The sequence below is a fragment of the Danio rerio genome, chromosome 10 (genome assembly GCF_052040795.2).
Source record: "Danio rerio strain M-AB ecotype USA chromosome 10, GRCz13ab, whole genome shotgun sequence".
Taxonomy (NCBI): domain Eukaryota; kingdom Metazoa; phylum Chordata; class Actinopteri; order Cypriniformes; family Danionidae; genus Danio; species Danio rerio.
This window is the reverse complement of record NC_141030.1, coordinates 11395674-11423572: the sequence shown is the minus strand read 5'-3', so window position 1 is coordinate 11423572 and position 27899 is coordinate 11395674. Positions and strand designations below refer to the sequence as shown.

Below are 27899 nucleotides of genomic sequence, written 5' to 3'. Positions count from 1 at the left end.
GCAACTGGGGTGGTGGTTCCCATTTTTAAGTCTTATAACTGTCTTGTAAAATTAATACATTTTCCATGTGCAAATTTTATTAGTATTATGTTGGAATGTTGGAATTAATCATCATTTTATTGATTTTTCTGTTCTCAATTTCACTTGTACATAAACTTGTTTAAGTTATGCAATTATTTTATCTCTTATAAGAAAATGTTCAAATATATATATATATATTATATTTAATTTAAGTAAAATGAACGAAAGTAAGAGAGTAGAAGTTCTAAATTAGTCTTTGGAGCTTGTAATGATATATAATTAAAATTTTTGCATTGAGGTTTAAAGAAAAAGTTCACTGTATACTGCTCCTTTCAGAAAATTTCTAAATTCTACAAAACCCCATCCCCAAAATTCCGTAAAATTATCTCCTGAGACTTCTCTTGCAATAATTTCTCCAAACATCAGGCACTGATTCCCATATGCACAATAACACGCAACCTATTCACTAAGGAGGCAAAAAAAAAAAAAAAAGAGCTAAATCGGCTTTCCCACTTGTATAAAAATGAAAGAGGAGGTCTTTTAGTATTTTAAAGTGCTCTGATATTGTGTTAGAGAGTCCTCTACAAAAGATTTAAATGCATCTGTGGATAATAAAAACATTGTTTATTTCAGAATTTGTACCTAAAGGGGACATATTATACCCTTTTTTACTAAATGTATGAGTCTGGAGTGTGTATGTAAGGAATCATCTCAGAATAGCCCACAAATTATTGTAATAACTTATTGGAACTGCCCCCTTTATAGGTTTTGCATTAGATTGTGCCATTTTGGTGACTGTTGCTTTAAATTCAAAAGAGATTGTGCTCTTTTAAAAAGGGTTACAAACAACTATGCATCAGCACACATTACATATGTAAAAAAAAAAAGTGGCTCAGAAGAAGGCTGTCTTTTGCTAATTTGGTTTCTTTTAAAACACATCCATCATGCAGTCTTTACATGAAAGTGTTTAATATTTATGGAAAACAAAATCCAAAACTACATTGCCCTGTGTGGAAAAACTGGGCAGAAAAAGTGGGTTTTGCAGGACAACAATCCTAAGCATAAAGACTTTAGAGTAGCTTCATCAAAGTCCAGAACTGAATCCAGTTGAGATGCATTACCTTAAAAAGTTAATGAGTTTTGAGTTAATGCTCAAAAACCCTCCAATGTGGCTGAATTACAGCAATTCTGCAAATATGAGTGGGCCAAAACTCCACCACAGCACTAACAGCGGTTATCAAAAACACTTGTTTGCAGTTCCCAACCAGTTATATGGTTTAGGGGCAATTAATTTTTCACACGGGGCTATGTAGTTTTGCATTTTGTTTTCCCTTAAAGGTGCAGTAGGTGATCTTTCACAATCTCTGAATCACAGTTCCTCCCCTGTCGTCTAAAGCCACACCTCCTTAAACACGAGCACAGCAAAAGAACCCTCTCTCATGTGTTAAAAGCGACTAGTGTTTGTCCAGCTGCGTGTAAGCTAAACTGACATGCGATTTCAGAGTGAATATTAGAATTGCATGGGAAACAATATAGGGAGTGACTAGGCGGAATAGCTGTATTTACTTGTGTTTTGTTTTTAAACTAATTAAAATCTACATTATCAATGCTGTAAAAGATCCCTTATGAAACTGAAACTAGTCTTATCAATCTTTCATCTGAAGATTTTAGTGGCTGTATAACACTTCTGTGAAGATATAACCCATTTGTAACAACAACATCTAATGTTACATCAGCTTTGCGTGAAGCTAAAACAGTTTTAAAACAAAACATTACCTGTCTAAGAGAAATCCTTCAGACATTGTGTCATCCTTTCTCCAGCATGCAAAGGTAACTCCAATATTGATTTAGGTTTTTAAAAAGTTTTGATTCAGCAGGTGTTTACCAAGTTGTTCAAATCTGCATTTGCTGACAGACAGATTGGGCTACTTATCGGAATTATGAGAGATGTCAACCCGACTCTATTTAATTGAATGAACTTTTTTTTTTGTTTTATTCCTTACCCAAAATTTAAAAATACATATAAATACATTTAGATCATTCAATTTAATCATTACTATTAGATTGTGAAGAGACTTTTTAACCAGCACAACAAAAAAGGCTTCTGAAGACAATAACCTGCACTTTTAATAGTTATAGCTATTACTTTAAAACAAGATGATGTGCTTACTTGTGTTATTTTTGACTAAGATTTAAATTAGTTTGATGACATTAAACCATGACAAACATGCAAAAAGAATTTGGAGTGGCCTAGTCAAAGTCCTGACTTAAATCCAATTGAGATGCTTTACCTTAAAAAGGCTGTTCATGCTAAAAAAAAAAAACCTTCAATGTGGCTGAATTAGAACAATTCTGCGAAGATGAGTTGTCCAAAATTCCTCCACAGCACTGTAACAGACTCATTGCAGTTATAAAAAAACACTTGATTGACTAATATTTAAATTACTTTGATAACATTAAACTTTGACAAACATGCACTAAGACTTTGGAGTGCCCTTGCCAAAGTCCTGACCTTAATCCAATTAAGATACATTACCTTAAAAAGGCAGTTCATGCTTGAAAACCTTTCCATATGACTGATTAACAACAATTCTGCAAGGATGGGTCGCCCATGATTTTTTCACTGCGCTGTAACAGGCTCATTGCAGTTATCGAAAACACTTGATTGCAGTTGCCAACCAGCTATTAGCTATAGGGGCAAATATTTTTTCAACAAGGCTATATTTCTGCATTTTGTTTTCCCTTAATAAGAAAAAAAAACCTTAATTTCAAAATAGCAAGATATGTTTACTTGTGTTATCTTTAACTAACATTTAAATTTGTTTGATGATATTAAACTGGCGAGGCAGTGGCGCAGTAGGTAGTGCTGTCGCCTCACAGCAAGAAGGTCGCTGGTTCGAACCTCGGCTCAGTTGGCGTTTCTGTGTGGAGTTTGCATGTTCTCCCCGCCTTCGCGTGGGTTTCCTCCAGGTACTCTGGTTTCTCCCACAGTCCAAAGACATGCGGTTCAGGTGAATTGGGTAAGCTATATTGTCCGTAGTGTGTGAATGTGTGTGTGGATGTTTCCCAGAGATGGGTTGCGGCTGGAAGGGCATCCGCTGCGTAAAAACTTGCTGGATAAGTTGGCGGTTCGTTCCGCTGTGGCGACCCCGGATTAGTAAAGGGACTAAGTCGACAAGAAAATGAAATGAAATGAAATTAATTAAACTGTGACAAACATGCAAAAAGACTTTGGAGTGGCCTAGTCAAAGTCCTGACCGAAATCCAATTGAGATACATTACCTTAAAAAGACAGATCATCCTTGAAAACCCTCTGATGTGGCTGAATTACAGCAATTCTGCAAAGAAGAGAGGGCCAAAACCCCACAGCTCTGTAACAGACTCATTGCAGTTATTGAAAATTGATCGACTAGTATTTAAATTAGTTTTATGACATTAAACTGGCAGTGCATTCAGCTGTGGCCAACAAGAAAATGAATGAACGAATAAATGAATGAATGACATTAAACTGTGACAAAAAATGAGTAAGGGGCAAACACTTTATGTTACGAGTAAAATGCTAACATATAATAAAACGCTCCATACTGTATACAAACCAAATTGATTGCTATAATGTAGCATTTTTACAAAATGTCACAAATATCCATCTGTAGGTGTAACACAATGGACTGCCATAGATAATTACTGTACAACCAATTTGTTTTTAGAAACACACACCACCTGTCAACAATACATCGAAATGAGCAATTAGTGCTTCACTTTCAGATGTTCGAAAACATGGAACACAGGCCACAGTAGACATCCACTCCGCATGCCAGTGTTCATCAAAAACTAGACTCATGGTCATTTCAAAGGACAGATTCACACGTGTTGCACAGTTTGGCAGTGTCACCTGACAGCAGCAGAGGAATAAAACTTGAGCATACTGTTGGAAAATCATCCCAGAAATCATTGCAGATGACAAAGGATTATGTTGACATGGTATTCCCAAAAATAAAAATGCACTATAAAAAAAAACAAATAAAAAGCAGCTCCATTTCGAGTTGAAGGTTAAAAGGAACATTTTCGTAAAGTTCTCTCATCATTTACTCTTGTCTAATCTGATTTCTCCTGAGGAACAGAAATGGAGAGATTTAAAACAATGTTCACGCTGCTCTTTTTAACACAACAAAAGTATACAGTGATTTGAGTGGCGTTAATGTTCTTTGAAGTCTCTCTTTTTTGAGTTCGGTACATAAATGATGAATTTGGAGGTTAGCTTTTGGCTATTCTTTGAGCAAGATGTCCAGTCAGCGAATTTGTGATTAGATTTTAATTTTTTCATGTGTAGTACAGAAGGCACATTCCACTATTCATGGGGCCCTCGGTTTAGAAAAGAAGTAATAACATCGAAATGTTAATGGTTTTAGACAGATTTTACAATATATGATGGAAAAATGACAAACTAGCTTTAGCATTATTATTATAGGCTTCTAGGCATTAGGGGCCCCCTATTTAACCTATTGCTTACCTCGCTTGATGGTTAAGTCTGCCCCTGCCTTCACATCATTGTCATCTAACATGCACAGAACATTAGCATCTGCATAATCCTGTCATTGTGTCCTGGTGCTGAAGGATCTCTATTGTTCTAGATCTCAACAGAGAGAACAAATCTCCCTTCTACTTTTACTTACCAAAACCCCCTGCTGTCCATCATTAGTCAGCTGCTAAATGGTGATTTGGTCAAGAGTTGGGGGATGAACGACTCTCTGTGATTCATCTGAACCAAACGACACACAAGAAAAACATCAAATCAGTAAGATGAAACACTGAGTGATGATTGAATCAAGCTCAGATAATGTTTCAGCTCCAGAAGCCCATTAGAGAAGAAGCTAGTCTGACTAACATACGTTACATAATCACAATGATTGCATAATAACTCAGTCAGCAGCATTTGTTTTGTTTCGGGTACATTAGGTTCACTTTAGAGTTAATTACTGAGTAGAAAAGAGTGTTTACTGGTAGAGCCATCAAAACATTAAGCACATATTCATTTGGATTGATTAATAGTTTGGATATACTTTGTATTTTATGACCATTGTGTGCATTTATTGTGCTAACTAGGGATAGGATTTGGTTTAGGATTATTGCACGTAATCATTATTAACTTATTGTATTGTTTATAAATAACACGTATTAAGGGCAAAATAATTCTTACACATTTAAACACATTGTTGCCTATATTATGATATGTTTTTGATTATTAATAGCCTATAAAAATCTAAGTATAGCTTTTGTTAATAGTATTATTTTGTCAGTATTGTATTGGTATTTTTTTTAAATATTGCAGAGTTTATGTTAACATAATTTTTTTTAATTGTACATTTTATTTATAATTTTTTGACATATTTTTTTGTATTAAATTTTATTGTCTATTTTAGTTTTGGATCTGGCAAAACAGTGGTGGAGTAGGTAGTGCTGTCGCCTCACTACCTCTGGGTCAGTTGGCATTTCTGTATGGAGTATGCATGTTCTCCCTGCGCTTGCGTGGATTTCCTCCGGGTGCTCTGGTTTCCCCCACAGTCCAAAGACATGCGGTTAAGGTGAATTGGGTAGACTAAATTGTCCGTAGTGTATGAGTGTGTGGATTATTCCAGGAGATGGGTTGGGGCTGGAAGGGCATCCGCAGCGTAAAAACATGCTTGATAAGTAGGCAGTTATTCCGCTGTGGCGACCCTGGATTGATAAAGGGACTAAGCTGAAAAGAAAATGAATGAATGAGTTTTAGATCTGTGTTTATTTTTATTTACCTATACAAACAATTCGATGGAGGACGAAAGCTGCAAAAACAATAAATAAGTGAATAAATACACACATTCCTGCATAAATAAACAATAAATTAATAAATATGCAAATAAATAAATAAATATATACACAGATTCCTGCATAAATAAAACTATATAAATAATTAAATACGCAAATAAATGACTGAATAAATATAAAAATTCCTGTATAATTAAAACAATATATAATTAAATATGCAAATGAATAAATAAATAAATTAATTAATATATACACAAATTCCTGCATAAAACAACAAATAAAAAATACGCAAATAAATAAATTAATTCATTAATTTTCTTTTCAGCTTAGTCCCTTTATTAATCTGGGGTCACCACAGCGGAATGAACCGCCAACTTATCCAGCATATATTTTACAAAGCGGATGCCCTTCCAGCTGCAACCCATCATTGGGGAACATCCATACAGTCTCATTCACACACATACGGCCAATTTAGCTTACCCAATTCACCTGTACCACATCTTTGGACTGTGGGGGAAACCAGAGCACCCAGAGGAAACCCACACGAAAAAGGGGACAACATCCAAACTCAACAGAAATGCCAACTGACGCAGCCGAGGCTCGAACTAGCAACCTTCTTGCTGTGAGAGGACAGCACTACCTGCGCCACTGCGTCGCTCCTGAATAAATAAATAAATGAAAAAATATATGCACAAATTTCTGCATAAATAGAACAATAAATAAATAAATAAATATTTATATATACATGCAAATCTCTGCATAACTAAAACAATTAATAAATAAATGTGCAAATAAATAAATAAACATATATTTCACTATGTGAAAGGGGAAAATCTACTTTTAGTTTTGCATTTTCTTCCCCCAACATCTGTTTAATTTATTTAATTATTAATCTGCCCGAACTATTTAAATATTTATTTATGCAGGAAGTTGTTTTTTTTTTTTAGTTATTCATTTATTTCCATGTTTATTTATAGTTTTATTTATGCAGGAATTGTTGGATTAATTAATTAATTAATTAATTAATTAATTAATTAATATATTTATTTGCATATTTATTTACTTATTGCTTTTGCAGGTTTCGTCTTCCATACAATTCAGTTAGCTTTTCAGGAAAGGAAACAATTGTTTAATATATATGAACATATATACATACATCTATAAAATGTGTATATATAAACACATTTTATTTTAATTAATTTATTTTAATAATTTCTGTTTTGTTTTATCAAATATGTTGAAAGGTTAAAAAGCCTTTTCTCATTCAAATTTTCATACTTTAACTTTTATTAAAAAAAAAAAAAAAAAAAAAATATATATATATATATATATATATATATATATATATATATATATATATATATATATATATATATATATATATATATATATATATATATATATATATATTAATTGAATTCTAGTGTAGTTACCAATATTTATTCATTAATTTTCCTCCGGCTTCCTTCATTTCCAGCATATGTTTTTTTTTTTTTTTAGAATGCTGTTACAATTTGCATAACACAGTTTGAAGAAGAGAGAAAAAGGAATAAAACATATTAAATAAATAAATATTAAATAATATTATATTATATTTAATATAAATAAGACCAGAAGAGAAATTACATGAGGTTATACATTGAAAACCATTTTTGACTTTTAGTTTTTTTATGCGCATTAAAGACACAATATATTACTTATAGTCCGTTAAAAATAGCCAGAATTGGATTTTTTCCCAAAAATTTACACTTGTGAATAAAACACTTACCCATTATAATAAGAAGAATAACAATGCACTGAATGTGAGATTTAGAGTTGTAATAAAAGAAAATTATCTCAAAAGTATTTAAACAAATATCAGCCTTTAACTTTTCTGAGTGATAGATATATAGTTCTATCCACAATACTTTCACACAAGTACTTAAAGTCAGAATTATTAGTCCCCGTTTATTTTTTACCCAATTTCTTTTCATTGGAAAGATGATTTTTTAAACACATTTCAAAACATAATTGTTTTAATAACTTATTTCTAATAACTGATTTATTTTGCCTTTGTCATGATGACAGTAAATAATATTTTACTAGATACTTTTCAAGACATTTCTATATAAAACTTAAAGTGACATTTAAAGGCTTAACTAGGTTAATTAGGCAGATTAGGGTAATTAGGCAAGTTATTGTATAATGATGGTTTGTTCTGTAGACAATCAGGAAAAAAAATTGTTTAAAGCATTGTGTTTAAAAAAATTATAACTTTTATTGTAGCCGAAATAAAACAAATAAGACTTTTTCCAGAAGAAAAATATTATCAGATAAACTGTGAAAGTTTACTTGCCCTGTTAAACAAAAAATTAAAAAAAAAAAAAATTAAAAGGGGGGGTAATATTTCTGACTTTAACTGTACTTTCACAAAAAAAAAAAAAGATAAACAATGGTTTCTTCCAAGTCACATACTATACTTTTTTCCCCAATATCTAGCATGTATTTGCTTAGTAAACTCTTACAATAATACAATCTGTGTTATCCAGCATCTCTTTTGCATAGCGGATGTCCTTCCAACTGCAAGCCTGTAGCCTACTAAGAAAGTTTTAGCGTCAAATATGCTAAACATAACTAATATTAACAATATATTAATATTAGGTATAATAATAATAATAATAATAATAATTATTATTATTATTATTATTATTATTATTATTGTTGTTGTTGTTGTTGTTGTTGTTGTTGTTGTTGTTGTTGTTGTTGTTATTATTATTATTATTATCTTAGTTAAGCCTAATATGTAGTGGTATCAATCACTTTGTAGTGTGCACTACTGCAAGTGTCCTTACACGCCCACTTAAGCACTTCCTGTAATGTGAGCGCGTCTCAGGCGCGTGCACGCGAGATGCGCGTGCATTAGAAAAGGACGGGCTTAATCTGGGAATAAAACTGTGGAGTATTTGTCGATTTAACCGCACAGAAGACCCTGCATCCTTAAAACCTGTCACCGCAACAGAGATTCCACAGGACTGCACATATAGGAGGGATGTTGTGACTAGGAAATATTAAATTGCACATTGTCAAATAGTTACTAAAGGCTGCATTTCAGTGAAATTGAAGTATGGGTCTGCAAAGCGTGTTCCGCGCGGTAATCATGGGGGCCCCGGGCTCTGGGAAGGGAACTGTGTCAAGCCGGATAGCGCAGAGTTTCGGCCTGAAGCATCTCTCAAGTGGAGACATGCTGAGGGCCAATATCGAGGCCAAGACAGGTAAGACAAGTCCAACACTTTCTAGTGTACTTACATTAACGACTATACATGCGAGCAGTAACCTTTATTCGCTGTAAAAGTAACGTTACTCTAACTTCCTTAACGCAGGTTAAGGTGATTAAAATGGTTCCAAAACGTAAGAGACATATTATTATGCTCTGCAGAATATATAATTACACGTTTCTCATCACTTGAAGCGAGTCCAAACTTTGGCTGCGTCTCAACACGTCGTCAGCGTTCTATGTCTAGAGAGCAGTTTTGGAGCGATGTTTCGAGTGAGCACGTCCAAAAAATAACAGTTTAGGAGGATGTAAACAGGTCGCTGGGTTTTTAGACGCATTTTTTCCGTACATTTTTGTTTGAAAATGCACGAAAGAGTTAACAACGAAACGGATATTTATTTCCACGCCCGCCTTGTGTGACATCGAGCATTTCTTCTTCTGCTGATGTAAACACGGTCTGGAAAAGGCATTAGCTACAGTGTTGTCTGATGGTTAACTCTGGCTTTTTGTTTGTGTAATTTCTCTTTCCGAAAAGTCACATATACGTGCTTTAATGGGGGTTGCTGCTTTTAAGGGTGATGTGTTTCTTTAAGTAATGCTCCCTGCATACTAAACGAGACAGAAACCTGAGTTACTACAAATGAACTAACTCCAAATCACACTGAAACCCAAGTCTGCGTTTCATAGTAAACTGTTGGGAATGCTCCAACATTCCGATATTTGCAGGATTATACTGTATATATTAGTGAAGTATTACAGAATTCCTCAAAACTTTGTTTATTTTTGGACTAGCTGAGCTGGAAAACAGCTTGTTTGCGAACTCCTCCAAAAGTCTGCCAGATGCTGTGTGACAGACAGCTGTGTGATTCATCAGCATCAGTTCACTTTTACCTTCCACCACAGTGAGACTAACATGAAACAAATGGCCGACTAGTTGATTTGAATTAATAACCTTATATTTTTGAGATACATTTACTTAGGTAGAACACTTTAAAATAAAATGTTATTACTTCAATGGTGCAAAACTCAAAGTTTTGACTCTTGGCATGTGGAAAAAGCAGGCGATAAATGAAATAGATTGTATGCAATTTTAAATGATCATTTAAGGTTGTGGCAGATTCCTACAGGTTAATTAATTTTCGTTTTTTTAAATATTTTTTGGTCAACCCATTGCAATACACGGACATTGCTTTTGTGGTCAGTATGGTAAGATAAATTAATGTTTTGAAGTAAGTTTCTCACCCTCAAAAATATTGTAAAAACACTAATAACGTAAAATGTTTTTCAAACAGAAATTATCTGTTTTCTATTTTAATAAATTTTTAAATTTCATTCATGTTTGTCTTGGTAAAGCACAATTTTACTGCATTTTTCAACATCAAATAATCTATCTATCTATTAGATATATCACTGTAATATAAATCTGTATATGTGTATTCTGTATAAATCTTGTATAATGTGTATATGTTTTACATAAACATCTGTAATAGTCATTAAATAAGTAAAAGGCATAATCAAATCTTTGCCTTTTATATTAAAATGTTACTAATGACCGATCGTCTGTTCTACATCTGGGCAGATTTGGGTCTCCTTATGAAGTCATGCATTGATCAAGGTCAGTTGGTTCCTGATGATGTCATCTCTCGCCTCATCCTGTCCAGTCTGAGGGGCCTAGAGAAGACCAGCTGGCTACTGGACGGTACGACTCTCTCACCCAAACAAACATGCTCTTTTTAAGGGCAGACACAGCAGGCCAAACCACTGCTTTAATACACTGTACACCTGTTCAATATAAGATTTTGAGCTTTTTTAATTTTCATACTATCATTTATTTATTAGTTTATTTGGCAGGGACAGTTTACATTAATTAACATAGCTAACAAAAGCACCAGAATTAGCCAAAAGGCTAATTTTCCATAAATGATTTGTCCGAATATTTAGTACATATTTTAGTCTACAAAAAATGTTTTTGTTATTATTATTAATTAATTTTTTATTAATTTAATTAATGTTATGTTTACAGTATATGCAGATGTTATGCTTACACTATAATTAAATTATGGAGTGATAAAAGGAGATTATTAAAATCCTCTTGGTAAACACTTTTGAATTAGATAATGAGACAAAGAAATTTAGTATTCCATATATTTTTGTAGTACAATTGTATGCAAATGATCACATTTAATTAAACAGTCTCGTTTGCATTAAGAAAACTGGTGAAACTAAATTGTTATTTACCATGCTTATTAAAACTGTAAACAACTTAGTAGCCTTCCCTTTTCTATTTTCTATCTATCCCTACAAAAAAATAAATACATATTCATACAACTTAAACAATTAAAATCTAAACAAACTACTTCAATTAACAATGATTTTAAATTAATGTAATCAATAAACTAGAGGCAGTATGATGATAACTTAATGTATTATTTTTTTACCCATTCTCCAGAAGGGTCGTCCTTTAAATGAACAGTGCACCCGTAAATGAACATTACAATATTTGATAAGTCTGTAAAAATCTGTCTGTTTGGGATGTACTATTTCTGTTACTATTCCTGTTATTATTGACAAATCGTGTGGTTAAATGAAGATTGCCTCTTACTGTGAGCCTCTGTTCCGGCAGGGTTTCCTCGTACTGTAGCTCAGGCTGAGGCTCTGGATTGTGTGTATGATGTGGACTCTGTAATCAACCTGGACGTGCCTTTCCAGACTATCAGAGAGCGACTGACATCTCGCTGGGTGCATCTTCCCAGCGGCAGGGTCTATAATATAGATTTTAACCCACCCAAGAAACCAGTAAGTGCATGTTTACAACCCATTTAATAGAACATCAGGATACTGTTAATTAAATGGGGAATAAAAAGAAAGTTATGAAAGTTTGTGTCTGCCATGAAATAATTACAAATTCTGACTTTTTTACACTGTAAAATTCTGCAGTGTAAAAAATGTACATAATTTCAATGGTAAAAATAACAGTAAAAATGCTACTGTAGAAATCTTTAACCTGTTTAACAGTAAATTTTCTTAATATACAGTATATGGTGAATAACCGTCAATTAATTTTCCTTGAATTCCCTGCATTGTTTTCTTTTTTGTTGACATTACTATAGTTAGTTTTAGTTTTTGTAGTTATTCACATTACAGTTTTATGTTACATGTGATGTGTATAAATAATGTTTATTGCATTACTTTAATTTATGTGTATTACCATGATGGTGTTTAGTAGAGCAACTTCTATATATTGGTATGTCTCTTGTCTTCTTGTGGGAAAAGTTGTTTGCTATTAACTTTGGTTATGACTGTCTTATCCACATTTGACTATGTTTCCGTTTTTGTCTGTGTAACAAAGTAAGTTGTGTAGATATCATTACTTTAAAACATTGTTGTAATATGAAAAATAAGAATGAAACATGGTAATTTAACGTAAAATGTAGAAATTTATTTTACATTCCTACTGTATTATTAAGGCCGACCACAGCTGCTGTTTTTACTGTACATTTTACAAATTTTTTTTTTTTTTAGTTTTAACAAATTTTACATTTAAATAATTAAATTTTATATCATGCAATTCTGACTTAATATTTTTCATAAAGTTCTAATTTTCGTCTTGCAGTTTCAGGTTTGTAGTTTGCAATGTTGACTTTTATTCCTCATAATTCAGAGTTTGTATCTTGCATTTAAAAAAAAATTCACAATTCTGAATTCACATTTTGCATGTTTGAATTGATTTCTCCAAATGATATTTATTTAAATTTATTTTCTTGGAATTTCAAGTTAATGTGTTGCATGTAAATGTGTTACTCCTTATTTATTAACAATTCAGAGTTTGATTTCAGATTTTTTACTTTATTTCTTTGTAATTTGTAATACAATAAGGAGCTGCAAGACATAAACTAAGAACTGCGTGAAATATTCAGAATTGCATCTTTGTTTATTTAATGTCTTAGAATGCTTCAATTCTCAGAAATGATACAAATCTCAGTAGTTTCAGTGTAGGACAGTGCAATGAAATAAAAAATTCTGAGATACAAAGTTATTATTTTGAAAAAATAAAAATAAAACGAAATCTTGTTTTGCAAGTGCATAATAATGACCCCCGGACGTTTCTGGATGCCGCGAAATATGTCCCGGGAGGTACCTATTTGTGCAGTTTTGTGTTTTCCTAATCCGCGAGAGGCCGCTGTGCCACGTTTTTTTGCGTCTCAAACGCCTCTCGGGAGTTCGCGCTGTTCGCGTCTGTGAAAAGCTGCCGAAGGACGCTGTCGAGCGACTGCCTGTCCGACTGACGAACTAAATGACTGAACGATCGACCGGGCGGCCGGCCAATTGGTCGACCCAGCCACCATCCTTCTCCTCCTCCTCCTTCCCTAAACCCAAGCGATGATTTACAAAAGCCGTCCAGAAAAGAAAAGCAAAAGCCCTTGTCCGATTTTGTCTGCATTTTCGGATTTCGCCGCATTCTCGCCCCGTCACGAACTCGTTTGCTTTTATTTTTTGGAATCCGTTTTTCATCCTACCGGATTTCTGGAACTGATCTTCCCCGGACTCTAACCTGGTCGTCGCCACGGCTGGCTCCTCCTCCGTTCTGCCGACGTAACACTACAAGCTAAGCAGACATACTGGAAAGCCCTCCACAAGGAGGTGAGCCGTCACAGCCGGCGATCGCGAAGAAGAGGATGGCGTCACACCGCCCTGTAGCGTTCGCTCGAAAAAACCAAATGTGGCCATACGTACCTCCGGGCACGTAAATCGGGGTCTCCAGAAATGTCCACGGAGCTACGTTTTCAGAAGGAGCTTGGGTTGTTTTATTTTACACACAATTGTGAGAAAATCGTGATCTTTATTTTAAGCAAAAAATAAATAAATTGATTCTCGTTTTAGCCAGAATCATGCAGCTCTAGCTCATATACCATAAAATCTTGTCAGGCACACTTAGAGCAAGAGTCATTTGATAAAATATATTCAAATACACCACCTAAGATCACAGTTAAGCCCCCAAATATTTATTGCCACTTTTAATAATTAAACTTAATCACTATAGTGGATAAAGCTTTCAAAACACTGTTTATTACCACAGAATTATTCTTAATAATCAGTTTTATTTAAGGATATGTACTAAAGCAATACTAATATAAAAAAGCAATAGTTATATCAATAGTAAGTGTTTCAAATGTATCATGTGATATAAATTGAATTGAATTGAAATTTAAATGCATGTGTTAAACCTGTAAGGAGTTCAGAGTGTGGTAAAAGTAGGTCATGGCGTTTCACAACCTGACAGATAAGACGGATTCTGTGTGCTGAGGAATTTGTTAAAGGAACTTTGCTCTCATGTGTGCAATAAAACTGGAGCATGTTGAGGAGTTCCTGTGCATTAATTAAACACTGCCAGAGGGAAGATAAATCTCTAGGATTGAACATTTGCATAAATGTTGCTTAAAGCGGAACTATTACCTCCTTTTTACAAGATGTAATATAAATTCCAGCCATCCTCAGAATATGTCAGCTTAAAATACCTTGAAAATTATTCTTCACAGTGTACTGTAAATGATAAAAGCTGAGATGTGCTGTTTTGTGCGTGTTCCTTTAAATTCAAATGAGCTGCTCCTCCCCTCCCCCTTCCCTGAAGAGGGAGGAGCCTCTGCTTCAGATAATCATGACATTTTTGGTTGGAGAGCAGTACTAATAGTATTTTTTTAGTAGAACTAGTAGCTATTCTGTTATTACTAGCAACAGATTTCAGATTTTTGTGTTGCACATGCTTATAAACTAGCAGTTATTTTTTGGTAGAAGCACTTATTTCTTTACTATTTATATTTTTGACTTGTACTAGGGATGCACCAATATGGATTTTTTTACCGATATCGATAACTGATAACACTTAAGATAACTGATATATTAGCCGATAAATATAAATAGTTCAAAATGTTATATTTTTATACTGTAAACAACTCTTTTAAACATATCTACAATGATAAGAAATATGGTTTCTTATGAAGTTATTAACGTCCAGCAATAACACAGAAAGAAAGGAAATACTTTGAAGGAATAAACAATGTAAGGAAAGCTCCGTTATACTGCACTAAACAAGTTCAACCCACGCACAAGGCAGGCAATTACATAATCTATCGGCTTAAAGATATCGGCTTAGTTTTGATATGGTACTGATAACGATAACATTAGAAAAAAATTATCGGCCTATATCGATATTGTCACCGATATATTGTGCATTCCTAGCTTGTACTACTTATTACATATTTACCATTAAATATTAGTTCTTTTTTGTTAATTTAGACTCTCGTAATTATTATGTACATTCTAGTTTAAATTTATTACCTTCAAGTATTTTATTAATTAGATACTAGTTCTTATTTATTACATATTAGTAGTTGTTTGTTGGGTACTACTTTTTTATATACAGATTATTAACAGCTTGTACATTTATATTTAATATTATTTATTTATTGTACATCAATACATATACTAAAAGCTATTTATTTATTCACATGCTCAACAGAAAAGATACAGGGACACACAGATACAGTGATACTGGAGTGTTTTAAAGTCAAATCGATTAGCGACTATAAAATGCTCCAGTGTCCCTGTATCTGTGGTTACACTTAGTAAACAGCAGTGAGTTTGGTGAACTGATGAACTTCATGGCCAATCAAGTGTTTTCTGTTGAGCATGTGAACACAATGGCAAATCAGCGCTGTTAAAGAACGTGCTCCACAGAACTTAAATGTCAGCGGGAAATTGATGTTTTTAAAATTCCAGTATCGATTGTTATCGAATTCCAGTATTGTGACAACACTAGTCTGAACTGTGACTCATTGCAAACCAACAACATCCATGACTTTGTAGCCTATTAATAAAGAGGTTTAATATCTATTAATTAGATTAAAAGCTTTTATCATTTCGTTAGGAGCACAGTGGCTGGTATTTAATCATAAAATGAGCCTTTAATCAAACTGATTTACTGTATGGAAGATGTTATAAAACTGTTATTTGTCTTATGAACTGCAAACCTTTACATTTCTGTCATATTTGCAGACATTTTATGCACCTCTCAAGACCTTTCAGTGTGTGTTCAACTAATACAGAAGCAGCCAAGTGTGAAAGAGTGTTTGCAGTGTTTGCGCAAATACAGTTCAAGCTTATGTCAACACCAAGCTGTGTGTCTGAAGGTTACCTGCATTTAGCTTTGCAATTCACCGCTGACTAATATTCATTATATATAATCAATTGAAGCACCATTGTTGAGGTGTTCATATTGGACAGTTTAAAGTTTTAACACTTATAGGGATAGGTCATTTAAAATAAAAAAATTATTTTTACTCGCCCTTTATTTGTTATAAACCACTTAGAATTTCTGTCTTTTGTTCAACAAAAAAAATAATATATTTTGAAGAATGTTGGATACTGGTAGTCATTGATATCCATAGTATTTACTTTTCCTGCTATGAAAGGAAATGGTTACTGGTTTCTGACATGCTTCAAAATATCTTCTTTTGTGTCTCAAAGTGATTTGGAACCACTGGAGGGTGACTGAATAATGAGTAAATGTTCATTTTTGAGTGTTGTTATGAATGCATGTACGGATGATAATGAGTGTCGTGTTTTGTGCTCAGGGTCTTGATGATGTAACAGGAGAGCCGCTGGTCCAGAGAGATGATGACAGTCCTGAAACTGTGTCCAGGAGACTGAAGGACTACGAGAGACAAACACAGCCAGTTCTGGAGTATTACAGGTATTTATAGTCTGTGACTTTTTTTTTTTTTTTTTTTTTTTACAGAGGAAACCAAAAAGAAGATATTTAGCTGAGCGTTCATGCTGCTCTTTTCATATAGTAAAAGTGTAAAAGTGACATTAACATATTTCAAACTTAATGTATACAATATTTCAGGTCTTACCATGTGTTATTGTTTACTATACTGGTATTTTACGCACCTTATTGTTTTTAGTAGCGGTCATAGACTGCGTCCATCTTTTTGCTGGGATAGCGTAGCGTCAATCAGATGCAAACTTCATAATCTCGTCAGCAGTAGTAGGTCATTTGGGTACTTCTCTCATACTGTTTTTCGAATACTGTAAATTTGGACATACCATAGGCTGGCATATTGTTTTCAACATACTATATACAGTGGGAGAAAAAGTATTCCACATGTCTTGTTTTTTCCTAGAAATAATACTTCTAAAGGACCTGTTAAACCAGATTTAGGCAAAAACCCAAACCAAACAAATATTAAAAAATAAATAAAAAAACTGACAAATTAGTTTTGTGTAATAACAATGTAATGACACAGGGAGAAAGATCTAAACTACTAAAACATGTTTAATACTTTTTATAAAAGGCTTTTTTTGGCAGCTTAAAGATGTCCCTCCATTGGAAAATGAAGACACATGATTTGCTCAGGTGTGAGGTGTGAGACTACCAGAGGTGTGGACTCGAGTCATGTGACTTGGACTCGAGTCAGACTCGAGTCATGAATTTGATGACTTTAGACTCGACTTGACAAAATATAAAAAGACTTGCAACTCGACTTGGACTTGAACATAAATGACTTGGACTTTGACTAGGACTTGCCCCTATTGACTTGTAAAGACTTGCTGCTTCCCATGAAAAGCCCAACGATAAAAAAGTATGTTGACATGGACCGCTCTCTCTCTCTCTCCCCGTTTATGTGTGCGTGTGTGTGACAGCATGCGCGCTTTCGGCATGACATCCAATCAAAGCACGGTAGATTGTTTTGATTCGACAGTATCCAACGTGACTACTATGAGGCGCCGGAGTGGACAAAAGTCAAGCAAACGCAGAGAGAATTTGAATTTGAACTTGAGATGGAGCCAATACTCGCGTGCCAATACTCGCTCTCTCTCTCTCTCTCTCTCTCTCTCTCTCTCTCACATACAACATACACCTCTCTCTCTCTCTCTCTCTCTCTCTCGTGCATTCAGTCTCTTTGCGTTAGCTTGACTTTTGTTTACGATGGCGTCTCATACCTTTAGTGCATTTGCTCTCACGGGATCCTCCTGTTAAATTGACCCTTCGCTAAGCCACGCCCAAAAACCGCCACCCACCAATCGCGGCTTACCAATCGTAGCTACGGGCAGAGGCTCTGTCAAGCTTTCGAGCGAGGGAAACAAGCCAAATCGTTGCGCAATTGGATTGTGAAAATCTGACACCCGCTATCCTAAAAGTTTGGACTGGGTGGTGGGATTTTTTCCCTTTTCAAAACCAATGCCCAAGAGGAGAAATGCCAGCGTGGATCAAGCTGTGTGAGGGGCGGTAAAGGAGTTAAGCTAAGTTGGTTTTGTTTTCGATATTCACATTCAATGATAGGTGGCAATAACTCACACTCCTCTTATCCTAAACAGATCTAAACTGTGTTTCTTTAAAAAAAAAAAAAAAAAAAAACAAAGCAGGTTATGCTTCCCAGCGGTCTTTTTCTTTTTTTCCACTCGATATTATGAGCCAGGGCTCGACAATAAGGACTGCCCGATGGCCCGGGGCCAGCGTGCGAGACACTCGGGCCAGTGTACAAAATGTCTGTACGCAGCGACGCTGCACTGCTTTGGCAATACGAATGTACAGCTATTTGTCATGCCAATAAAGCACCTAAAATGTAAAATAAAATGTGAAAATGTACAAAATGTTACTGGCTCGATCGGGCCAGCTGCTGCCTTTTTGCCTGCCAGATCGAGCCAGAGCTGCGTGCTGCGACTGTCTGTCAATTGTGTGCAAATACAATCTTACGGTGCTTTCACACATAGACGTTTGTTTCGGAATCTGTCTCGTTTCACCCGTTAGCGCGTTTTTTTAGCATATATCCAGCAGTTGCGCTCGCTTCCGCGCCAAATCAATCAGTCCAAGATCGCCTGAATGAGACGCGGTCTCTGTCCTATTGAGCGTATCGATTGTAGCGAGAAAACAAAACAATGCAACAAACTAACGACCCAGGCTATATCACAGTGTATCATGATCGTGTAATAGCCATATATACGGCTATATGAAGAGGGAATGATGAGCAGGGCGAGATGTCATTCTTACCGGTAAATGCGAAAGTGAAAGCATGCTGAAATATTACCGAGAGCTGTTTGTCCAGCCTGATCTCGGTTTATCCGTCAGGAAAATTGACCGAAATTACTATCTGTTAATTTTTCCATATTTTAATCGTATAATAGGCCTATGTTGTATTAGGCCTGTTGTTTTGTTCATTTCCGCACTGACAGCTCGAAAGAAAGATTTAAATTGATCTGATGCAGTCTCGGTTCATCTGCTATGTCTCTCTATAATTTAAGCCTAAAATACAGAATTATAGTCAACGTTTCTTTAATAGATTGATTAATTCAATTGATAGATATCTACAAAACCTGACAATTGAAATGAGGCTCTGTATATATGAGAAAGTCTGACCTCGATTTGTATTTGGTGACGATGTCTGTGGGTTGTTAAAATTAAAGTGCACATTTTCACTTATAAAATATTCTATACACAATACACAAAAGTTTGGGGTCAGTGTGATTAAATATGTTAAACTAAGCTTCTTCTGCTCACCAGGGCTGCAATTATTTCATCATAAATACAAATTGTGAAATGTTGCACTATAAAATAACTGTTCAAAAGTAGTTTATCATTTAATTTATTCATTTATTCCAGTGATTTTAAAGATGAGATTTCAGCTTCATTACTCCAGTCACATGATCCTTCAGAAATCACTAATATTAATTATTATTATATTTATTAATGGTAATAGTTATAAAATCAATAATGTCTGGAGTAATTATTTTATTTGAAACTAAATACAATAACAAAGCAGTTATTTAAAATTTTAATAAATATTTAACAATTACACCTTTTTTACATTTATAAATATAGCCTTGATGAACTGAATAGTTTTCCTTAAACATTTTAAAAATTACCGTAAATATATATACAGATTTATTAGCCCCCTTTTGTTTTTTGTTTTTTGTTTTTAAAATATTTCCTAAATGATGTTTAACAAAGCAAAGAAATGTTGATATTTTGTCTGATAATATTTTTTCCTCTGAACAAAATCTTATTTGTTTTATTTTGGCTAGAATAAAAACATTTTTTTAACCATTTTAAGGTAAAATTTATTAGCCTCTTAAGCTAATTGTTTTTCAGACTGTCTACAGAACAAACCATCATTATACAATAACTAGCCTAATTACCCTAACCTGCCTAGTTAACCTAATTACCCTAGTTAAGCCTTTAAATGTCACTTTAAGCTGTATAGAAGTGTCTTGAAGAATATCTAGTAAAATATTATTTACAGTCATCATGACAAAGATAAAATAAATCAGTTATTAGAGATGAGTTATTAAAACTATTATGATTAGAAATGTGCTGAGAAAATCTGTTCTCTGTTAAATAGAAATTGGGGAAAAAAATAAACAGGGGTGCTAATAATTTAGGGGGACTAATAATTCTGAAATCAACTGTGTGTGTGTGTGTGTGTGTGTGTGTGTGTGTATACACACACACACACACACGCACATTCAAATAGCGATTAACTTCTTTTTTTTTTTTTGTGGGGCCAGTGAAAATTTGGGCTGGGCAAGTAAAAATCAGAACCACTGGCCCGATCGGGCCAGTAGAAAAAATCCTTAGCGTTGAACCCTGTGAGCACTGCTTAGTTTAAACCCTCGCTATTGTAACGCATATAAATACATACACTAATATTTGCTGGTAGGAAAAATCTATTTGTTCACTTCTGTTATTTATACTTTAATGTGCATTTCAATTTTTCTCTTCCACTTAACTGCAAATTTGAATAAAAACTGGATAAAGAGCACACAAACATGCTGACAGTAATAGGTACTGTACACTATTATGGGTCAATGATGCTAATATTCGGCACAAATCCATCAGTTTCTTAGGTTATTAGATTATTTTATAATTTCACCTCTCCTGCTGTGCATGAACTATGCTGTTGAATGTTCAGCGTATGAGGTGGCTAGGCTAACCTTGCTTCAATTTTGATAAAATTATTTTCTAATCAGTTGCTATTATGTTGTGAATATACCCCTGTAATGTATACTGCAGTCCTCTTTTGTCTGGCTTTCTCGGATATCTCACCTGTTTGCCAAAAATGACTAATTAAATCCTTGGGAATGTCTGAAACCAGCGCATACACACTGTAATAGATGTGCCAGGCATGAAAGCTTGACAGGCGTGGCAACAGTAACTAAGGAGGGCGAGGCTTAGCGAAAGGTTATTCCAAGAATGTTGATATGGTTTCTTTCTTGCTTTACTATTTATTAACAATACACAAAAAACTAAAAGGTTAAGGTAAATTCTTTAATAAATTCTAGTGTTTTTGAGTATTATACTTGTTGTATACTTGTATTATACTTATGTTTTAGGCTAGTATTATTTACGACTTGTTAATTAATGCTTCATAATACAGTAGTATTACCAATAGTGAACAGATAAAATAATACAAAGTGTAGTTTTAACTACAGTAAAGTGTAGTGATTTGTAGTATAAAATACCCTATATTGTAAAATAATACAGCACTGGGTAATTTGTTTATATTACACTTGTGTTACCATAGCAACTATAGTATTACCACAACTGATCAATTGAAGTTCTTTACTGTAGTAGGCTACTGTTCAAAACACAGTACATGCCAATATACGTGTTCAGGGGCCCTGTGGAACAGCTTTCCTCAAAATGAAGAGGATGACATGGAAAATGTCCTCCACAATCTCATCAGCAAAGTGGAAGCCAGCAGACACTAGTTTACTTTATTTTAGCTGCCATGATAAAATGAGATTGATAGTGAGATTTATTTGAAGAGTGAATAGTACAGTAGGCTATAATACCTTATCAAGTGTTTCCTTATTTTTATCACAGTTACATTTCTGCTTGCATTAGTTTTTGTTTAAATGCTTTTAAAATAAAATGTATTCTTTACATCCAACATCTATTCCAGGGGTGCCTTATAGTGGTGTAAACCCCTTTACAAGGGGTGTTACCCCTGTGTAAACTCTAGCCACCCCTTTGGCCAACCCGATATGATTTTGCTGTTGACATTATTTATTTAAATCTACTTACATAAATGCAATACAATGCAATATTTCAATAAATAAATAGCAGCCACTAAATTATTGTGGATTGATTGGTGCCACTGACGTAGCTGGCCTCTTCTGGCCACCCCTAAGCAAATTTTCAGGGGGGCACCACTGGTCTATTCTCTGTCTTTAAGTGTTTGAAACTGAAAATATCTCATCATATAAAACAACCAAAAATGTTATGGTTTATTAGATTAAACATTTAATATATAAGTCTATTTTAGTATTTTGGTTATTGTTATTAAACAGTGCAGCAATATGAATCATATCAAAAAGCATGAAAGGAAGAGGGAACACGACACAAATTGTGAGTCTGCATATAATCTCTGAGAGCGCTCAAGAAAATTTGTGTGTAAGCAGTGCATATTTGAGAGCGAGAGAAAATTTGAGAACTCGCAATCAGTTTTGTCCACAAACAGAGGAAATCCGTGCACGAGCATCACACAAGGTAGAGAGCAAAGCTCTTCAACGTTGTGTGAAGAAAACAACTTTATTGTTTGTATGAAGTAGCCTACTTCATTAACAATATGTGCTACCATTTTACATTGCTGCTAGACGGATTTGCAACTCCATCTCTTGAATCACGAGATTCAATTGACAAAATTCCAATTTCACTCAATTTAACTTTGCAGCATATACAGGAGTTGTTGGTCTACTGCTACCACATTGAGGTTATGTAATTTTGGTTAATCACAAGTTGATCACCGAAGACATAACATAGCACAACTAAACTTAATGAATTAGACAGCAGGAGACCTGCAATTTCTGTGTGATGTGAGGCAAAATGGAGTCTTTTTTTGGTGGAACTCGTTCTTGTGCATTATGCTGTGGAGACGAGACGCAGCACTGTTCAGTACTTTTTCAGAAAATTGCATTTGTATTTTTATATATCTAAGCAATGTTCTTTAATAAAAAAAGGTTTGTTTAATTAATACAGATCTTACAACCATACCTAATCTGTATATATTTTATTTTTCTGTTAAAAAGACTCGAAAAGACTCGAAAATCAAACTGCAGGACTTTGGACTTGACTTGAGACTTGTTGCCTTTGACTCGGGACTTGACTCGGGACTTGCCTGTCTTGACTCGGGACTTGACTCGGGACTTCAGGGCAATGAATTGAGACTTACTTGTGACTTGCCAAACAATGACTTGGTCCCACCTCTGGAGACTACAACAGAGTGTACAAATCTTGATGGTTCTTTTGGATCTGATCTTTATTTTGTGTTTTCTATTGGTTTCAAGTCAGGTGATTGGCTTGGCCATTCTACAGCTTGAATTTCTTTCTCTAAAAGCATTTGAGAGTTTCCTTGGCTGTGTTTGGATCATTGCTGAAATGTCCACCCTTGTTTCATCTTCATCCTTCGTGCTAATGTAAATGTTTGACTGAAGCAGCTAATATTCATTTACAATGACGAGGGGCAGGGGGTTGCTGAAAAACTATTGAGAGATTTTACCTGCTGTCTGGGCTTTCACTGCCTTTTTACACCTCTCTTTATTCATGTGTTCATTACATTTTCCCTGTGCCATTTCACTTTATTAGGTATAAGTTAATTTGTAACCTAATTAAATTTATTTTCTTTGCATAAGATTTCTTTGGTTGTTATCAAGTCAACATTACGTTTAGAAATATGTTTTCTGAAAATATTGTGAAGTATTGAATACTTATTTCCCCCACTGTAGTATAGAAATATTCAATGTTGGACAAAGCCATTTATTTAGTCTTATTCGGTTAAGTTCGGTTCAATTTGACTTTAAAGTCAGTGTTAACTAGAATTTTTTTCAGTATGATGACGCATTTTAACATAAACAGAATATTAAGTAGGGGGAGGGGTTTTATTGTTGCGCTTCTCTACTCATCTTTTACTCACAGCTAACTGATGTCTGGTGGGGAAAGGCTAAATACATTTCACCATACCCGTCAAACTGACGTCTTTAGAGAAGGAATGCCATTCCACAGCAGAAGCACATGCTTTGATTTTGATTGAAGATTACCAAAACAAACATTTATTATCAGTAGATTAACTTGCAAGGATTAATTATTCACCTAAAGACTAACAATATGTGCCAGCAACATCTATATATATTGTAAATGTTGATTATGTGCAGATTTTAAATATTAACTTTTCATCAAGTCCTTTTTCATTAACTTTTCATCAATCCTTGTAGTTCCCTCATAAACCCACTATTTGGAAAAAAATCTGCTTTACATAAATTCAGTTGTCATTGCTTTTCCAATGTTGGTTCAGAAGAATGTTCATTTTTAGACATTTCTAAATAATAATTTCAAAAATAAGAATTGTGTTTAACTAAGAATATAGTTGAACATGTGTTTGAGCTACTACATGCTACAATGGTCTCTGCTTCTACTTAAACAGGAGTAAAGGAGTGTTGGAGACATTTTCAGGAACCGAAACCAACAAAATATGGCCTCTCGTTCATACCTTCCTGAGCAGGAAGATCCCAGGACACCAGCAGGCCATGGGGAAAGCCTGATTGACGGAAAACCTCTCAGACTTTTTTTACACGGTCAGATATGAGCACAACGCACCTCTGTGGCCTCTACTGTATCCGGAGTTACAACACTTACATGATCAAACCTTTGCTCTGGTTTCATGCCTTTGTGGGACAGTTAGTGCCAAACTGGAGGTTTATGGTCAAACTTATTTCTAGACCTAGTCACTCCTGCCATTCTAGACAAAGTAGTTTTTAGTGTTCTAGGAATATGGAAATTAATAACTGACTACAAAATTAATCCTTTTTAAGTGCCCATGCCATGAAGTGGCAGATCTAAAACATTCCTGTTTAATATCTAGTCTGTGAAAATGAGTGGCGGCTTTTATTTTTTAAATCCAATTATTTAGAAAAGTGTTTTAAAGTTTGGCTTAAAGCATCAAGTTAAATCTGATATAGCTTTAATATGAAGTTAAAATAGCTCATTATGATTGCTTAAAGTAACACAAAATATCTTCATGGGCAATAAAAGATTTAACATGATGTTTTAAGACATTTTACCCTAATAAATTTAAAGCAGCAACCTATTTTATTACATTATGTAATGAGTTTTTAAAGCTACCCAAATCTGTGCAAACTACAGAAAGATATTGAACATTTTTCAGATGAATGTAGACACAAATATAATTATAAAGTATTGTTCATTTTTACCATGATGGCCTTTATTAGCAAAAAAAAACTTTGTGATTAAGATTGTATGGGTCGATGTTTGATGAATGATCATAGATCATTTGAATGAACAGTATTAGAGATATTTTTGATAAACACAAATGATGTATTTTTAATTAAAAGACTTTTGTATGATACAATACAAAATTTAACAAAGGGAATGAGATTTTTAGAAAATGTGTACTTATTTGTACTGATCATCCACTGTTTTGTGAGTCCTTGGCCACAAAAAATGAAGTGCAAAGCGATGTTTCATCATTTAATTGTATGGTACAATTTGCAAATCACTGTTTAAATTGTAGTGACTGAAAATTCTGCTTTCGAATAATGGATAAATTATTAAATGCATCTTGATCAGATATAAGAGTTTTGTTTATTTCCTTTGAAACAACTGCAATAAACATACTGATTCTTGATTCTTAATGTTTTGTTCGTAAATCCTATAAACAGCTCCAGATTTTTGAGTATAATCAGGGCTGTGGAATATTTATCATCTGCAATTATAAATGGTAATTGTTTGATGTTTGTCTGTAAAGTATTAAAGGTATTAAAAAGACTGCAGATCAAGACTATTAGGCTACGTTAACACTGTGAGACTTAAGCCTGGTTTATACTTCTGCGTCGAGTGATTGGCATGACTCTTATACTCTTCGTGCTGTTTGTGTTGCTCTGCAATAACACTTCTGAATTGCTAGCTGGCAGTGAGGTTTTTATGTTCCTCTGTGTCGAGTTTCTTTGCTGGTGTTTTGATTTTTCTGAATGGTACCTTAATGTACAAGTAGCTCAAACTCGCTCATTCAGAGGCGGAAACGGGGAGACGTGCAACAACTTTTATCAAAAGGTTAACAAAAAACAACATTTTACATCTGGAGCTCATTCAGGGCTGCGCTCAAACCCACCCACACTTGTCAGCGCTACCAAGCCGACCAATTACAGAGCTTGCAAGATGCGTCATTGCAACATGTAGTTACATTTTTTGAGAGGTGCTAGTGATGGGAAGTTCGGATCATTTTACTGACTCGGATCTTTGAGTCTCGTTCATCAAGATGAACGAATCTTTTTTCGAGTCATTTCGTTCATTTGGTTCAATTTGCCAAAATATTATTAAAATGTTACGAATTGCTTCCAAACACATCTTCAACTAGCCCAAAAGGTTGATTGCACGACTAATAAGTCATAAATAGAATATAAGAAAGAGAAAATAATAATTCAACACCGCACAAAATGCTTATCTTACTTAGATTTTTTGTCTTGTTTCTAGTCCAAATATTTAACAATTTCTAAATCAAGAAGAATTTTCTGGACAAGCAAAACATACTGTCTTGTTTTGAGAAATAATATGCCAATATTAAGTGAGTTTTTCCTTAAAACAAGCAAAATAATCTGCCAATGGAGTAAGCAAAATAATCTAACGTTAAAAGAAAAAAACAAGATTATTTACAAGATTATTATTTTTTAAGAAATAAAAAATACTATTTTTTAACTTTTATTTAATGTTTAAAATTAGATTCACTTTATTTGGTAAGCAAAGCAAGTCTCTCATAAAATATATATATACTGAAAGACAGAAAATATTACTGTACAAACTGCATTTTACATAAATCAGATGAACATTTTCACATTAGTCAATAATATTACTGAAATTAATTTAAAAACTGAATAAAAATAAATTTACACACATTTACTCAAAAAACAGAATTAATGATAGGCTAAAAATCTGCGGAATTCAGCACCCGCAGATTCTGTGTGGGCCAGCTTATGTCTAAATATTCTCACTATATTCCCAATATATCATGTTTAAAAAAAAAAAAAAAAAAAAAAAAAGAGTAGGCCTGAATGAAAAATAAAAGAAATGGAGCGTTTTCTTCATCACAAACATGTCAGTACTTTCTCAATCACATCTTGCACGTTTGTGCTCTTACAACACCTTCACACTGTACATATATTAACTTATTAAGCTTGTTAAGTTTTACAACCGATGCCTTTTGTTCTGTTTCTTAAGTGGACGTGCTGAGAAAAGCACGTAGCGTTCAGATGATCCCGCTTTCCTTTTACAGTCGGTTAGCAGAGTTTTGTCAGTCAAAACAGCCCCTCACCATAAAACAACAGACTCAGACAACTAGACAAAACAATAATAAAGTGCTGAGATATTTTAATCAGTCGCTGCAAAATGAAAGATTTCAAGCAATTGGCAATACTGTGAGACTGACTTATTAGATTTGATCTTTTTTTTTTTTTTTGTAAAGACTTGCACAATGTCATCACATCCATTGTTAAACGTTACACAAATCCTGGGTTTGCTGTAAATGTTCTGTGGGCAGGACAAGCAAGGCAAACTGTACAATTTCGGTACAATTACTGCAATGAAAAGACATCACACACTTTTCTTTAATGATGAGACAAAAATGGCAACTTTTAAATGTTTCATTATGGGCATAGACAATGTAAACAGCCATTATTTTCCTTAGCATACTCTTATTTCAAGATTTTAAACCACATAATGAAAGGTAATTGGGACTAAAAGTCTTCAGGTTAATAA

The 27899-nt window shown here is 34.0% G+C and overlaps 1 protein-coding gene and 1 long non-coding RNA gene across 4 annotated transcripts; one reads left to right on the top strand and one right to left on the bottom strand.

The window, feature by feature from the left end:
- Window positions 1-627: 627 nt before the first annotated feature.
- Window positions 628-4857, bottom strand: LOC147841973 (uncharacterized). The gene is made up of 3 exons (XR_015500850.1): window positions 4695-4857; window positions 3304-3359; window positions 628-3187 (listed from the first exon to the last, which is right to left on the bottom strand). It is a non-coding gene; the product is annotated as an uncharacterized LOC147841973 (long non-coding RNA).
- Window positions 4858-8716: 3859 nt separating this feature from the next.
- Window positions 8717-25783, top strand: ak3 (adenylate kinase 3). 3 transcript variants are annotated; one of them, NM_213130.2, is given in 5 exon segments: window positions 8717-9074; window positions 10656-10775; window positions 11700-11872; window positions 16708-16826; window positions 24556-25783. In NM_213130.2, coding segments are annotated over 5 exon segments (678 nt in total). In that variant the 5' UTR covers window positions 8717-8926; the 3' UTR covers window positions 24674-25783.
- Window positions 25784-27899: the final 2116 nt, after the last annotated feature.